The sequence below is a fragment of the Phoxinus phoxinus genome (assembly GCF_949152265.1).
Source record: "Phoxinus phoxinus genome assembly, chromosome: 17".
NCBI lineage: Eukaryota > Metazoa > Chordata > Actinopteri > Cypriniformes > Leuciscidae > Phoxinus > Phoxinus phoxinus.
In genome coordinates this window covers 13,981,069-13,998,970 of record NC_136892.1, presented here as the reverse complement: position 1 = coordinate 13,998,970, position 17,902 = coordinate 13,981,069, and the positions used below count along the sequence as shown (strand labels likewise).

Here is a 17,902-nt window from a genome sequence, read left to right as displayed (position 1 = left end):
TGTTGCAAAACATATGCATTACCAAGGCACAAATTTATGTAGATAAACAGATTTTTTTTTAAACTGTAGCCTGTACGGTTGAACGATAGTATGTTGAATTCTTATTCGGGCTGGAATCAGTACAATAAACCCCAGGCTATTTTGTGTACGGTTTGAGCTTTGAATCCCAGTAGGGGGTTAAGGGCAAACTGTTTGTGGAAGTACAATTTTTATATATATATTCTTTTTTTTATTATCATTTGTGCATCGCTTTAGGGGACAACAGAGAGAGAGTATGACAAAAGCTTGCTGAATCATGACAGCGCGGTTTCTGTGTGTGTAAGAATGCATTGGCCACGATGGGTAAAAAAAAAAAAAGATCATCTTGGGATTCATAAACTGCAGCTATTTTTCTTTTCTTATTTCGTCAAGCTGACATGGTTATTATCCAATGTTCGTATCGGGGAACTATAAACGTGCATGAAGAAACAAAGATAGCCGTCTCATCGTACATGTATGACGTAAAGAATGCTTTCAGAATGGCGGAAGAATTACTAAAAAAAAGCACATTCAGTGTAAATCATCTCCATTCTACCATCACTGGCTGTCAAATAAGATCATGTATGTAGATGTGTGGGCCACGTCATTCGTCGTTTTGTTAGTGCGAAAAACATTCCTTCAACTCTGGTGGAACGTCCTTGTTATTGTACTTCATTTTTCAACACTGAGGTCATCCAGTCATTCAGTTTCATTCTGTTCCAGTCTAAAGTGACTCTCAAATGAGATTACGTATCATGGGTAACGGAATACAATATGTTTTTCTATTTGCATATGTGGAGCACCACAGCTACATTTACCTTATATCCAAAAACAAACAATTCTGCTTAGATTTTGATACATCATGTTAAAATTTTTAATAGACTAATTTATGTGGCTTATAGCTTTTACAACATTGTGAAATGTGTATACATACTGAAAGAAAAATCTTTGTTTTTTAGGTGTTACCCAGGCAGACCTGTGGTCTCTTTACTCACACCATCTTCTACAATGAGTATCCTGGAGGCTCTAAAGAGCTGGACAAACTCATAAATGGAGGAGAGCTTTTCCTCACTGTCCTCCTCAACCCAGTGAGTATTGACACTTGTATTCTTTATCATGTCTAAACCAGTGTGTGAATCACACAATGACTTTTGGGGCATGGTCTGTTGGGGTTGATAAGAAAAATCTTTAAAAAGTCATTATTCACTGAAAATCTTTCCTGCACACTGTAGCTCTCAGATCTCATTTGCATATGCTCAATATGCCTTATTTCTATTGAGGATTGTGAGTAGCATATTCATTATTAAACTTGAAAATACTTACAAATATTAACTCTGAAATTATTTTAATGAAAGATCAATTGATTTATATAGCACTCACAATCTACTATACATCTCAAAATGTCTCACAACCCAAGGAAATCAATACTTTTGGGGGAATCCAATGATTCTAGGTGGTCTTGGAAATGATTGGCTGGAGTTTTTCGAGTCCTGCCCCGTTCCACAGATGATTAATTTGCTTAATTTTTGTTTCAGTGCTTCTAACTCAGTGGCTGTAAGTGGGTTAGGAATAGGATTTTAAGTGATTTTGAAAAAATGGCCAAAAAAGAGAATTACATACCCCACCTTTAAGAGTACTTTTGAAGTCAACTGTTCATAGGATGGGACATTAATCTGTGGGTTGGGCCTTCATGACTTCTTACGGTTTTTTTTTTTTTTTTTTTAACCAGATCAGCATCTTCATGACCCACCTGTCCAACTACGGGAATGACCGTCTTGGCCTGTACACTTTCAAGAACCTGGTGAAGTTCATACAGATGTGGACCAACCTGAAACTGCAGACCCTCCCGCCTGTACAGCTGGCACAGAGATATTTCCAAATCTTCCCTGAAGAGAGGGACCCCATCTGGCAGGTAACAAAGGAGCTCTGTTGGGGGTCTGTTCTGTCCTGGGATCATTATGGGAAACAAATACAACTTTATTTAGTGTGAGTGGATCAGCGGAGGTTGAGAGTGTTGAGCGCTTTTGCCGTAATATGTGGCGAAAGGTTTCGTATGGCTGTCTGCACATTTACTCTGATGTACAAAGAATGAAAATGGTTTTCCGTGTAGCCTGCCAGGAAATCAGAGAATGCTATTTTTGAAATTGGTTCCTATAATTCAGTTGAAAGTTGGAGGCAATGCAGAAGATCTGTCTTTCTCTCTGTATCTCCCCCTCTCCACCCGCTCTCCCCATTTCAATTTATCCAGCTTCTTTATTTCTCGTCTCACTCTTTCTAACTCTGTTGTTTTGTTTCACCCTTAGAGAAAGAGAAAGTGGGTGCCTGAAAGCTTTAAATCCCTCTTTTGATCTCTCTCGTTTCCTGTCAAGGTTGAGGTCCCATCTTTTCTGTCGGCTCTCCAGCGTTCCACAGCTTGCCCTGCTCTGAATAATCTTCTTTCTTCTGCAGTTGTTTTCCCAAGAAATCTGCTAGCTGCTATTACATGCAGAGGAAAGATACAACTTGGAAAGAGTTTAGTTTATTTTATTTTAGACTTAATACATGCCCATGGCTCTGTTCCTAAAACGAGTGATCTGCCTTTATGTGTGCGTCCTACATGGGCAGCTATGTTCTAAGGTAGTAACTAGGGTTGGAAATTAACATCTTGCACTACAGGTAATCTCCTTAACGCCCGTTCACACCAAGGACTACAACTACGAAGATAACGATAAATGTATAGTTCTTAAAATCCTTCTCAATATTAAAGAATAGTTGAGTTCACACCACCACAGCTATAGCGATGGCGGCATTGTGAAACGATACCGTTGGAATCACTTTCAGAACGATTTTATCCAGCTGATGATGAACGATAAAAACATTGACAGCCAATCAGAATCCAACCTGCTGTAATGAGCTTAAGCATTTAAAGTGACAGACAAGCAACCGCTTACAATTAACAGAACAATATCGTCTAGGGACTGCAGATGAAAAGTAGTTATTTTTACTAATTCTGGCATATTTACAACTACAGTATATTGTATACAATATATACAACTATGTTCATGAATATGCATGGTCCCTATCAAATAAACCAATAAAAAAAGATATATATAGTTATCTATATAGTTAGTGTTAGTGTGGTGTAAACGGACCTTTACAATTGATTCCAAGAGAGTTAGCATGTTACTAAACTAATAACACAATACTCATAATAAACCTAAAAATATCAATATCGAATAATCGATTTTTGAGAAGTCTATGTACACCAAGGTTGCATTTATTTGATCATAAATATGATAAAAAAATATAGCATTGCAAAATATTATGAATAAAAGTAGTAATTTCTTTCAAAAAACGTTTGAATGGTAGTGCATAGTGTTGTCAAGTTTCCAAAATTATGACTTCGATACGATACCTAAATAAATACCTCGATAAGGATTTGAATCGATACCACAGCAAAAAAACAGTGAAAGTAATTGAAAAATATGACAGAGTTTAAAATGTATTGTTTTTTAACTTATTTAAAAAAAACGTAACTCTAATAAATAGTGGTATCGTACTGTTCGTTGTGTGAAAAATTCTTGAATTATTTCATAGATAAGATTGCTGGCCTGAGTTTTTCATCACCTGCATTTAATAGTGACCCCTCGGTTCCACCTTTACACCAAGCTGTCTTCCATCAGTTTGAGCCAGTCACATTACATGTTCTCACTGACATAATCAAGCAGCTCCGTCCTACAAACTGCCTGCTGGATAGTATCCCTGCTCAGTTACTCAAAGATGTTTTCAATACTGTTGGTTCCTGTATTTTATGTTTGGTAAATGGATCTCTCAACTCAGGGTGTGTTCCAGCAGCTTTTAAACATGCAATCGTGCAACCTCTCTTAAAAAAGAAAAATCTGGATCATTCAGTTCTTTCTAATTTTAGACCCATTTCTAAACTTCCTTTTTTATCTAAAGTCCTGGAGAAGGTAGTTTTTAATCAACTGCAATCATTTCTGGATGAATTTTGTATTTACGAAAAGTTCCAGTCTGGGTTTAAACCCCGCCACAGCACCGAAACCGCTCTTCTAAGAGTATATAATGACCTCCTCTTAGCAGTTGATTTAGGAAAATCAGCTGTTTTAGTCCTTTTAGATTTGACTTCTGCCTTCGATACTGTAAATCACTCTATCCTCTTATCCAGACTCGAACAAAGTGTTGGCATTACGGGTACAGCCCTGAAATGGTTTAAATCATATTTGACAGATAGGAGTTTTTCTGTCCACCTTGGGAATTGCTCTTCATCTGCTGCCCCTCTTTCTTGCGGGGTTCCCCAGGGTTCCATTCTGGGACCCATGCTCTTTTCCCTGTACATGCTGCCCTTAGGGTCTATTTTTAAAAAACATAACATTTCTTTCCACTGTTTTGCAGATGATGTACAAATCTATTTGCCAGTAAAAACCAATGACAAGAACAATATCCAACCTCTGTTAGACTGCTTGAGTGATCTCAAAATTTGGTTGGATCAGAATTTTCTATGTCTTAATGATAATAAGACTGAAATTGTTGTGTTTGGCCGGGCGGGTCATTTTAGTGAATGTGCAGATGCTCTTGGAACTCTAGGTTCCCATATTCGTCCTTTTACCAAAAATGTGGGTGTAATTTTTGACAGTGCTTTTAAATTCGATAAACAAATTAGTTCAGTTGTTAAAACTAGCTTCTTCCACTTGAGACTTCTGGCTAAAGTTAAGCAATATATGCTACGCAAAGACTTTGAAAGAGTCATACATGCTTTTATCACGTCGCGATTAGATTATTGTAACTCGTTGTATGTCGGATTGGAGCAGTCATCACTTCGTCGGCTACAGCTAGTGCAGAACGCAGCAGCTCGACTTTTAACCAAGACTAAAAAACGTGACCACATTACACCGGTATTGGCCTCACTTCACTGGCTTCCTGTTTGTTTTAGAATTAAATTTAAAATAGCATTAATTGTTTTTAAAATCTTAAATGGGTTATCACCTCTATATTTAACGGAGCTTATACATGTCCACACACCGGCCAAGGTACTCAGGTCTTCCGATCAGATGTTCCTCGATGTGCCCAGATCTAGGCTAAAAAATAAAGGTGACCGAGCGTTTTCAGTGGCTGCTCCGAACATCTGGAATAGTCTACCCATTTACATAAGGAAAGCTCAGACTATCGAAACATTCAAGTCTTTGCTTAAGACGCATTATTATGTTTTGGCTTTCAATTCTAGTTGAGCTTTGACATCTTAAACTGTGGGTTATTTTATTTGTACTTTGTGTGTTATTGTCTGTATGATAATTTGTTCTAAAGTCTTTGATGGATCTTGTTAAGCACTTTGGTCAATTACGATTGTTTTTAAATGTGCTATATAAATAAAATTGAACTGAACTGAACTGAACTGTTTTAATAGCAGGGTATTGCGATATATTTCTAGTACCGCTATATCGCGCAACGCTACTAGTGTATATAAATCGTATTCCATCCATTCACAGTCCACCATCTAGTGTGTCCACCAGTTTCTTACTGAACAATTCGCAGTGCATTTTTCGGGATTTTGGAACAGCCTTCGCATCGTGCCTACAATGGCTTGAAGTGCTGTCTAGGTAGGGTTTGGAACAGAGCTCACGTTTACTGTTATCATAAACTGTGATCCCATGAGTACATTAGTAATAAATCCACAAATGTGTTAAGTAATGTTGCTTTTAGCACTGGCGTGTACTCAAGCGAGACTCTCCGGTCATTAGTGCGGGCCGCTAGCCGTTAATCTCCTCATTAGGACGGACAGGTGTTGGGATTGCTAGTGGTTTTTCAGTCTTGGTGCACCGTTTAACCATCTTGCATTCGTGCCAGATTTTAATTTAGAGGCAAGGGTTAAAACTATTAATTTATTATCACCGTTTCCTGCATCTTCGGCTGTGATGGATGAAGGGCTCAAAATGTCTGATGCAGGACATCTTTCTCTTGAGATGCTTCAAAGCTCTGGACAGGGGTTGGTTTATGCCTCTGATTTTTATCTGGTGAATCCCATAAAATGGGCCACCTCTGGGATGTTGTTGTGGAGAGTTTAAAGGCTAAGTCTGTGTTAATATAAAATCTGCTTGTTATTGGACTCTGCTGATGTGTTGTAAGATATTTGACATGCTTGACTAGTTTGTTTTAGTTTGGCTGGATAACAGCCTCCCCATAATGCACTTTTCCGGCTGATGTTAAATCCGAGTCAAAGCGCTCAGGCTGCATCCTAATTCCTATATTTCCTGAGCATGTCCTGAACTTTTGGACATCCTACTAATCTGACTTAATTTTTTTTTTTTTGCAGGGAATTATGCATATTCAGACATAGGTTACATCTTGCCCTGAGTAATTTGGTAAAACTCCAAGTTTTTCATATTCTTGCTGGCTGGAACTAGAACAATTTCTCCAGTTTCTTCATAATTTCCCGCTGGTTATTGAGGCACTACGATAGACTCGCTGGAGTGTTTTTTATTGTGAAAGTGCTCATTTCAGTGATGTATGGGTACTATTTCACTTCAGCTTATTTCTTACCGTTACAGGACCCCTGTGAGGACAAAAGACATAAAGACATCTGGTCTAAGGAGAAGACCTGTGACCGTTTCCCCAAGCTGCTTATCATCGGACCTCAGAAGACTGGTGAGTGTTTTCTGCTCGCTACACATCCACACATGTGTGTGTGTGTGTGTGTGTGCACTTGCACCATCTAGCTGTGTTGGCCAGATATGTTCTCTTATTAAAATCAATCCAATGTATACTTATTATTCTGAATAATTTTTATATTTAAAAAAAATGGGGAACGAATTCTTAATTCGTGGCCACAATATACACCTATAGTATATCAAGTAAAGTCAAGTCAAATTTATTTTTATAGCGCTTTTCACAATAAACATGGTTTCAAAGCGGCATTACACAAAGTTATATAATGGCTTAATGCTTTGATATGACGAGATGTGTTGCTGATATAATTGAGATTCAGCTATTGTAAAGCAGATCAATCATTGCTACTTTTGGTGAGCAGGTCTGCATGAAATTTACTGCCATTAGAGTGCATCGGAGAGATATTTTCTATAGGCCGATATAATAGACAACATTTTCATGCAGGGCTCAGTGATTTTACACTAGCGATTCTTCGTATTTCTGTCAGAATCAGTGGATAAGGACAAACTCGGGATCTTACACAAATGATGAGAATTCACTTTATTTCATTATATATTTTATATGTGAATGAAAGCCTAAATTGAATCTGTTCATCATATAAAGCGATCGTGTCTCCTCGGAAAATTTGGCCTAAACCGCGCAATTCATATGGATCAGTTTTACGATCTCTTTACAAACTTTTTGAAGCATTAAAAGTGGTAGTTGCTGTCAATGGAGGGACAGAAACCACTCCGATTTCATTTAAAATATCTTAATTTGTGTTTCGAAGATGAACGAAAGTCTTGGCATGAGGGTGAGTATAGGCTAATTGATGATTTTTTCATTTTTGGTTGAACTTTCCTTTTAAGCAATACATGTTCATATCACTTCTCTGCTGGGTTATCTTTACTTATTTATGTACAAATTAAATAACTGATTTTGTGGATCTTTTTAAAAAAAACAATGTAGCCTACATTTCTCTATAATCCATAGGAATCACTGTAAAATAGAACTATATACTTTACTGAATACCAATTTTACCTTTTTTGTAGTTAATTAGTCATCACTTGAATACTTGTAGTATTAATCACAGTAAATGTCTCTTTTACTCACCTTCTTAGTGATTTTTATTTATTTATTTGCTAGTTATGCGTCTATATGGCTATACAATGAGTGCTAATTAAAACTAATTTTATCCCGTACATAAGCAGTTAATAACACACGCACACACAATGAGGGGGTGGATACATAAATAATTCTATTTTTAATACCTGATGTTACAGATATACTTGTTAACCCATTGACATGTATTTACTATAAAATAGTAAGCTTTGAAAGCTATAACTTACAGAACCAATATATAGGTCCACATATTTTTATTATGAGGAAAAAAAGAAAACATGAGTTTGCCATGAAAACATTTTATTAGCACTAGGTAATGCAAGTGAAGTATTGTCAAATCATATTGTTAAAAAAAAAACAATTGTGCTTTAAAATGTAAAATCAGCTGCTTATGTTCGTGTTTGTCCGATGTCTTGCTGAAATACAGTGAATTATCGTTTGTTCTGATCCACCGATCCTGTTGGTAATATTAAGCCAAATTTAATGAAGCACTAGTGTAGTAAAGTGAAGTGAAAGTGACATGTGAAAGCCAAGTGTGGTAACCCATACTTAGAATTTGTCCTCTGCATAACCCATCCAAGTTAGTCCACACACTTTAGGAGTAGCGAGTAGTGAACACACACACACACACAGCCATTTTGCTGTGGCCCCCGGGGAGCGATTGGGGATTAGGTGCCGTTATTGAGAATCGAACCCGCAAACTTTCGGGTTACCAGTAGCCTGGGAAAACCCAGACCACTTCCGGCAAATTTAGATTTGCTCTGCAAGTGGGTCTGGCAAAGAGCCCATTGAAACCCATTTCCAATCCGTCGAAATCGCGGCACCAATCAGAAACGTTGGGGCGGGCTTTACACGATGACGACAGAGCAGAGACGGTGACGCAGATTTTGTACATTACAAAGATGGATGCCGCCGTGGAACATCACAACATCACTCGTTCGAATCAGCTATCGCGTCTGTTTCCAGCGATTTCAAATTGTCATTTTCGTTAACACAAACAGAGAATTGCTGAGAGTCTCGAGATGTTTCTCTGTCGCTCTGCATACGTCATGTCATTCATCGCTCTGATTGGTTTTAGATCTATCCGACGTCCGTTGGTGACGCCCCTGTGGAAATGAATTGTCTATGGAGCTTTGCCAGACCCTAACTCAGTTACAACTGAGAGTAGTCTGGGTTTTCCCAGGCTAGGTTACCAGCCTAAGTCTCCAACATTAGGCCATGCCCATGACTGTGTAAAACAGCTCAATTCAGCCGGAAGAACCCGGAGGTGCCGTCGCCAAGCGTTCTTGTGTAAACAATAAAACATTAGCCAATAGATCCAAACTAAAATTACCATGGTTACTAACAGATAATAAGATACAATTCTAGAGTTAGCACTCAATAGTTCTGTAATGCGGCCAAATTCACAAAATTGTACACGAAGGAACGAGTCTGCTCAGGCTTCAAGCGTCAACGCCAATAAGATTTGCTGTATTATAAAGCAGTGAGATTAGGTCCAGACTGCACTCTGGAGTAATAGTTTAATGACGGTACATACCGCCACCTACTGCAGGACACCTGTGTGGTCCGCTCGGGACATCCCTAATTTTTGTTATTGTAAAAAAAATTTTTTTAATGACTATTGCTTTGGCTACCAAAAGGTTACCAGTGATTGATTCAATATTTGGGCATTTTAAGATTATCAATATTTGATATGATCAAATAATATAGATAATATAAAGAATATAATGATACATAATTATGTATTATGTAACAAACAACCATTATGTTTCATTTTGGGTTACTAAATTAAATTATATGTACTTATATCTGTGTGTGCGTGTATGTGGGGTTTTATTTTTGTATCTCTTTTTATTTGTTAATGGCTACAACTTTGTAATGATTGTAATTTTAAAGTTAATTAAAGTTTTCTAAATGTATTACTCAATTATGGGGGGTGGATTAGTGCTGTGGTTGAAATGCAATATATATATATATATATATATATATATATATATATATATATATATATATATATATATATATATATATATATATATATGGCCTTGATTTAAGTGTGCACTGGGTCGGGAGAGTTGTATGCCCTGTACAGGCTCATAGCAGATGAATGCAGGCTTTTTCTACTGCAACCCTGCAACCCTGCTGCTCCTCAGTAAATGTGAATTTGAGTTTTACAGCGTTGACTAATTAAACTTCTAAAGATGTCTTCAGGGAGCAATAGCCCTCTCTTAGAGTGGGTAGTAAAATGGCTGTGTTAATCCTCTCAATAAAATTTAGATTAGGGGGTTGGGCCTTAGAGTGACTTTATTTTATTTGTTCAGTTATTATTCTTTTTTTGTACTGTTATTACTTCTACTCGGACATGTCTATTTAGTAAACAGCATAATTTCAGTGAACTTTCAGTGAACCTTTATTATCACGTCTTACACTTTTTCTGCTTTTCGCTCAATTTAATTCGGGGTTTATACTACACATGAACATGTAATTACTCCTATAGCTCAATAGCAGAATGAGACACAGTGAGGTCCGCAAGTCTGAGACCACTAGTAGAGACCTCTTTTTATAAAAAAAAAAAAAAAAAATGAATGAATTGTTACTAATTATATAATCAATACAACAATTTGAGTGAAACATGAACAAAATTGCAATGAATGTGAGAATGTTTTGCTTTAATGAGTGTGTGTAAAACCTGATCATGTGACCGTAGACCTGTTCACTCACTGCTGTCTTGTGTTTGTTCAGGAACTACTGCCCTCTATCTGTTTCTGGGCATGCATTCTGATTTGACCAGTAACTACCCCAGCAAGGAGACCTTTGAAGAAATCCAGTTCTTCAACGGCCGAAACTACCACAAGGGCATTGACTGGTATGTGGTGAGATATTTTGAACATAAACGTTCCCGCCATACTTTTAACTTTGTTGGCTGCAGTCTCTCCAGGATCATGCATGATTTAAAGGCTCCATGAAATAAAATAAAAAATTGAGTTTTGAGTCTTATAGTCCATATCTGTTGTTAAGAATGAGGGTGTCTATATGCTAGTGTACATGTAAATGTTTAGGAGATTGAAGGCCTGTTCACACCAAGGATGATAACCTATAATGCTAACTATAACGTTTTTATAATCATTCTAATTTTATGAGAATAGGGAAGTCCACACCACAGTTATAATGATAACGACACAGAAGCCATGTTTACACCTGGTATTATCGGATGTGACCGAAAAGTTTAAACCTCGTCTGGTTTACACATTAGGTGAGTAGACGGAGAGAAGACGATCTTTTGTGGCTGTTCGACCACATGAGCGTTTGCACGAAAGCAATCTGGTCGAATGCGGTTGCAATTACCTCTGGAAGTACCTCGTCCACTTGTGATCCGATCGACCAAAATGCATCTTAATACCAGGTGTAAACAGGGCCCAAGGAACGATATCAATGGAATTACTTTCAGAATTGTTTTTGTTTTTTTTGCAGCTTTTCCACCATTCTTGGTGTGAACATGAGTTGACATGTTTGACCTAAATGATTCATTTTAAATAATGAATGAATCATATTGCACTCAGTATCCACAACTGTGTCCAGTCAAGTGCTTTCTAGAATGAGAAGATCCCCTCCCCCTAAACGACTCATTTTTGCTGCACCCTAACTTCTTGTTTCTATAGGGAGTACGTCAACACAGGCAAGAAAACCACATGTTTTCATGGGTTCATTATAGTAAATAGCACTTGTAAACTGCTGTGAAGTATATCGATTGTGAAGGTCTGGCATGCTTTGAAGTTAAGAGTATTAGGAGACATGAAGGCTAATGTTCCCATCAGAGGAAAGTGTTATGGGTCATTTCAAAACACAGCACTGCCTTCACTACCAGCTTTTTCTTTTCCTTTCAGTAGTCTGAAATGTAACTAATAGAAAGCAGGTGTCTGATGTACATCTAGTGCCTCTCTCTCTCTTCCTGCCTTTCTTTTTCTCTTTAATCAGTTTGTGGAAAAAGGATGGTAGTTGATGGTTCATGTGGTGGTTTGATCGCAAACACAAGAGACGAAAACAATGCTGATTATAAAAGAGGGAGATTAATTTCAACAAATATGTGCCGACATGTCTCTCCCTTCTTCTTTTTTTTTTTCTATGCAGTTTTTTGGGGGATTTTTTTATTATTATTTTTATTTATTTTAAGTACCTTTAAATTACTAGATTGTATATACACTGGTAAATGATATACTTTAAGCACATTCCTCACATTCTTTCAACTTAAATTCAAAATAACTCCAATACATGCAATAATTAACCATCTCAAATCAGCTCAAAATATCTCACATTTGCTTAATTTTGGTGTCTCTGCTGACCTCTTTTGGAAAAAATATATATATTTCATGATTCTTGCCACTAGACGGGCTTATAGCTGTATATGGAGCAAATGAGCTGTTCCGCTGGGTCCTAAATCAGTTCTTGAGTTTCTCTCTTCAGTATGCATTCAGATAGACATGTAACATGATAAAATCTTTTAGTTTTTAAAAAGTTTTTAAAAGCTTTTTTTTTTAGCATTTTTTAGGATTTTCTATGTGTACTGAAGCATTACTCGCATTCCATTCATTCCTAAGGGGTTCAAATTGACCCTGAAGGAAGGATTTGTTACTTTTTTATTACAACCACATAAACCTCCTTGAATCCAGTCGTGTGTGTGCGTGTGTGTGTGTGCGTGTGTGTGTGTGTGTGCGTGTGTGCGTGTGCGTGTGTGTGCGTGTGTGTGTGTGTGTGTATTCATGGTTCAAGGTTTTGAACCCCTCCGATGAACACTTCACATACATTTTTTTTATAAAGATTTTCATGTCAAAATGACCCGAGGGAAGGATGAGATGAAATGTTAATTCTTTGTTTTTACTGACAGGTACATGGAGTATTTCCCTCTACCCTCCAACACTAGCTCAGATTTCTACTTCGAGAAAAGTGCCAACTACTTCGACTCTGAGGTCGCGGCCCGGCGAGCAGCTGCTCTTCTGCCCAAAGCCAAAATCATCACCATTCTTATCAACCCAGCTGACAGAGCCTATTCCTGGTATCAGGTCTGTATCTAACTGCTCATGTGTCATTCAGGGTTAGCCAAGGCCATGATGCCTGCTCTGGACAGTAGATTAGATCTGCAGAAAATGGACAAATATGTAATTCGGAGATGATTGTAAATGGCATCATTCTGCTGGGTCCTACAGAGCCCATATTTTACACGTGTGTAGCTTATACATTTTTTCCAAGAAGTCCACCTGTAATGTTAGACACTGTAAGCTGTTTTTTTTAGCAGATTTGATTGCATGCTTTGATTCATTGTCATGTTGAAATGTCCACTTCAGCTTCAACGATTCAACGAATGCTTCACATTATGATTTGTTATTCTTGGTTGCCGTTATGAAGGTAATCTGTAGAAATCATTACAAAATGTACATTACATTAAGTGTCATTTGTTAAATTACACTGCCTTTTATCTATTAACATTGGCAAAATCCATAAATGTACGGTATTCATTGCTTTTTATGATCTATTGGTGATGGGTTATGACAATGATTATTTTATGGTTTTTATTTTGTAATGTGTAGATGGTTAGCACTTAAAGGGCATTATGCCCCTTTTCACGAGATGTAAAATAAGTATCTGATGTCCCCAGTGTGTATGTGAAGTTTTAGCTCAAAATACCCCACAGATAATTTTTTATTAGTAGTAGCGGACCGTGTCCGAATGATGGCTAAAAATATACACTGATGAGTTCAATGCAGTTTATTGTACATCACACAAAAGATGAAGCGTCAGTTTTACTCCAAAGAATCACTGTAAGAGCTGAATAAACACCGTATAAGAAGTGCGCATTAAGTCTTATCCATAAACTCTCTCTCTCCCTTTCATTATCATCAACATATACAGCGAAGTACACAACACACGCGTTACAACTAACAGTAAACAAACTGTCACAGAGCTCTTGGGAGAATAAACTGAAAACTGGCATTTAACGTCCTCCATGTGTTGATTTGAAGAACTCTAGATGGTATCCCTAGTTGCTCTTTGACACAAACATATACACATCTTTTCAGGGGGTGCTTAATAAACTGGTCAACTTTATATCCGTAAAACGGCTCGATGAGTTGTCATAAAGTGCGCGCTCACTTTAATTTCTGCCGTAATCAATAACATTAGGCCTATCACTCCGGAGACTTTAGGAACACGCCGACTTTTTTGGGACTTATTCACCGTATCCCCCAGAGTTAGATAAGTCCATACATACTCTTTTCATCTCCATGCGTGCCGTAACTCTGTCTGACGCACCCACCGCTATAGCCTAGCTTAGCACAAAGACTGGAGGTAAACGGCTCCAGCTAGCATACTGCTCCCAATAAGTAACAAAAAAACGCCAACATTTTCCTATTTACATATTGTGATTTGTATAGCACAGCGGGTACAAATAACAAGGTCACATGAGACACAGCCATCTTCTAATCTAACCGTATACATACTGGGGGATACGGTGAATAAGCTAAAGTCCCAAAAAGTCGGCGTGTTCCTTTAAGCTGGATCTCGAACAGTTGGTACAGATCCATCGTCGAATAACAACGAGAGTAAATGAAGACTGCTATGTTCATTCTTACATCTTATAACAAAACACCTCAATCACTTTAGAAGACATTCTAGTCTACAGCTGCTCCGGTGTCGAAACTGGCGGCCTGTGGACAGCTCACTCAGGGCGGGTCTACTAAACCTGTAGTGTCAGTCAATCGTTGTGGGCAGGGCTTGTGCAAAAGTACGTCACATTGCCCCGAATCTGAGAACGGCTTGTTCTGAGACAGTGCTTATGATTTATGGTGATTTAAAAAAAAAAAAGCACTTGGTGGATTTTTATCATTATAGGGTGGTTGTGTACACACACTGCCAACACACATTTACTGTATGTTCAAACACCATGTAAAAGTGAATTTTGCATAATAGGTATCCTTTAAGAGTGCATATTATCTCCCTCAACTTTTTGAATGAGCAGCTGGAAGTAGTAAAGCATAGACATTTCCAGATAAAAGTAAAGTTGAATTTCCAGCTTGTTTATAATTAAAAGTCCTGCTTTATACATATAATCTTTTTACACAATAAGTTGAATCAGGCATTTAGATCAACATAAACTCTTCTTATCTTTCTCCTGCCCATAACAGGAGAAAAAGACTAAGAACATTAACACATTCAGTATATAGATTTAACTAGTTTTGGCACAATAATCTGTTTTTGCTTTTCATTAAACAATCATCAGATAAGCAAAATCCAGTATCATTCTGAGATGCGTGATTTAGATTTTGGGTTGTTCTATGTGGACATATGATATTAATTTTATTTGTGCAGGTCTTAAAAAAAGGTCTTAAGGTATAAATTAGATTTTACGTTCCTGGGGTGTACTTACTTTTCCACAGCACTATGTTAATATGATGAGTTTGTATATTCATTGCTGTTTTTGCTGTTTTCCAGCACCAGAGGGCCCATGATGATCCTGTGGCTCAGAAATATACATTCCATGATGTCATCACTGCTGGCCGGGACGCGCCCATCAAACTGAGGGTCCTGCAGAGCCGATGTCTGTTGCCCGGACTTTACTCCACACACCTTCAGCGTTGGCTCACACACTATCACCCCAGTCAGGTAATTTGCTAAGTGCATGTATGTCCATCAGTACGTCGTGCTTTTTAGAATATTTCTATGACTTACATGAACCCGTTTCTTTCTTCTCAGATCCTGGTCCTGGATGGACAGATGCTGAGGACAGAACCAGCTTCAGTGATGGACAAAATCCAGAAGTTTCTAGGCCTGACAAACACGCTCAACTACCACAAGATCCTTGCGTAAGAAGCTTGTCCTCAAAAGCTCCAAGTTTCTCATTTCTCTTTTATGATTGACAATTAAGAGTCATTAATATGCTGTACATTATTGAGCACCTGGAGTGTTTTGTTTGGAGCTGCTTTGAAGTGTTTCACAGTAGTCTCCTCGTCTTGATGGATCCCATTAGTCTGACAGGATCACAAGAGTGCTTGTTAATTCCCAGCCTTCTCTACCACCTCATGTACACGTTTTATTTTCACTCAACCCCTACCACTTGTCTCTCTTTCTCTCTCTATCTGTCCGCTGTCCTCTCATGCTGTATCACATAATCTCATAAGCAGTAACATCTGCCAGCCACATGTCCCACTGGACAATAAAGATGGTTTGTCCTGTGGCAGCCTCTCTGGAGGCCTTGCTGTGCTCCATCTGTCTGTTATGTTCCCTTCTGATTAGGCTGATGTTGAAACATTGCCGTGTTTAGCTGCCTGTCCTCCATTTTGTCCCTTCTTTCTTGCTGCAGGTTCGACCCGAAGAAGGGCTTCTGGTGTCAGCTGCTAGATGGAGGGAAGACCAAATGCCTGGGGAAGAGTAAGGGCAGAAGATATCCTGACATGGACATTGATGTGAGATTATAATTCTAGTTCAAATTCCTGTTTTTGTTTTGTTTTTAACAGTCTTTTTCGGTTTGATTGACATTGCAAAGAGAAAGAAGCTTGTTCATACAGGTCACAGACATGTTTTAGCATATTTTACTCAAATCTCTTTAGTTGTTTAATATCTCAATTGCAAAAACTGCTTGAAACATGATTTTTAAAAATATTCTACTGTACAAAAGTTTAGGGTCGGTATGAAGGCTCTTATCTTCACCAAGGCTGCATGTATTTGATCAAAATTACAATGAAAACAGAAATATAGTGAAATATTATTGCCATTTAAAATAAGTGTTTGTCTATTTGAATATATTTTAAATATGTATATTAGTCCTGTGATTAATTTTCAGCATCATTACTCCAGTTTTAATAATTTTTTGTGTCCTTGCTGAATAAAAGTATTCATTTAAAAAAAAAAAAATGTTTCAACCCAGTTGTCTAAATGGGCATATCAGATTTTTAAATAAAGAATAAAAAACAATAAAATCATATAGATTAACATCTATAATCCAGTTAAATCCAGATAATTAATATCTTGCCCTACAGTATTTCCTGTTGAATATTCAGTTTTACTCATAAATGTCGCATTACAGAAATTAAATTAGTTTTGAATGTACAATACATATTTTTAGCTTTCAGTAAGACTGTTTGCAGCCACTGAATTCCTTTCTCATTACTTCAGGGTCATTCAGACCGGTGTATTTTCTAGAAGGGCCCAGCTTCACTCAGTATCTTTTAACAGAGTATGATAAAGAGAGGCTCAGTCGAATGCCGAAGACCTTGATGTTACCTTGAGGCTTCTTGGCAGACACATCAAAGTTAATGAGGGGTGAAAGAACAGGCTGATGTGTCGTGGCTTTGCAGACGCAGTCGCAGTAGCAGCACTCCTGGGAAAAAAAAGAGCTTTCATTTGAGCTGTTATTTAACACACACACACACACACACACAGCAGTGGCTATGGTTCATGACCTTTTCTAGGCCGGAGGCGTTTGGTCTAATATCCAGTCAAAAATATTTAGCTGTTTAGCATGAGGGTATAATGCATTTTAAAAGTAGATTATGATGATGTTTGAATAAATGAAAATCACTTCCTGCTCGTTTCACATTTACACCATAATTTCCTCTCCACTCTATATTGTTCCTGTCAATAAGTGAGAAAATTCACAGATAAAATAGTGTGCTATATTAATCAATCAGTTCAATATCTATTCATGTGGTCAGTAAATGATTTGTGGTGAAAAAATCTGTCCAAAATAAAAGTCCAGTCCATTTCCATATGATTGCTGATATATGGCTGAGATTACAATTCTAAACTGTTTAGGCTAAATAAATGTAAAATACACTGACTAATAACTAAAAATAATGTGTGAAAAAACAAGTGAATTTTGGCATCGCAGCATTATAATGTACTAAAGTATTAAAATGGAGATTTATTTTGCCAAACATAAAACATTTTCAGATAATGGCAAAGCTGATCTAAATGTAAAAATGATAACGGACACGCACACATATGTAGATGTGTGTGTGTGTGTGTATATGTGCATGTACAGTGCCTAGAATAAGTGAACACACCCATGCTAAAGTTGACTAAAAGGAGGAATAAAAAAATCATCTTTTGGAAATTGATCTTAATGCCTTAATTA

The 17,902-nt window shown here is 37.5% G+C and overlaps 1 protein-coding gene across 2 annotated transcripts in view; it reads left to right on the top strand.

The window, feature by feature from the left end:
- Nucleotides 1–17,902, top strand: part of ndst1b (N-deacetylase/N-sulfotransferase (heparan glucosaminyl) 1b) — a 94,114-nt gene that overhangs the window by 72,678 nt on the left and 3,534 nt on the right. For both annotated transcript variants that reach the window (XM_079585274.1, XM_079585273.1), the window contains exons 8-15: nt 978–1,106; nt 1,748–1,930; nt 6,561–6,657; nt 10,522–10,645; nt 12,662–12,836; nt 15,262–15,432; nt 15,523–15,632; nt 16,130–16,232. In XM_079585274.1, the coding sequence (XP_079441400.1) occupies nt 978–1,106; nt 1,748–1,930; nt 6,561–6,657; nt 10,522–10,645; nt 12,662–12,836; nt 15,262–15,432; nt 15,523–15,632; nt 16,130–16,232 (1,092 nt within the window). The remainder of the gene's footprint in view (nt 1–977; nt 1,107–1,747; nt 1,931–6,560; nt 6,658–10,521; nt 10,646–12,661; nt 12,837–15,261; nt 15,433–15,522; nt 15,633–16,129; nt 16,233–17,902) is intronic.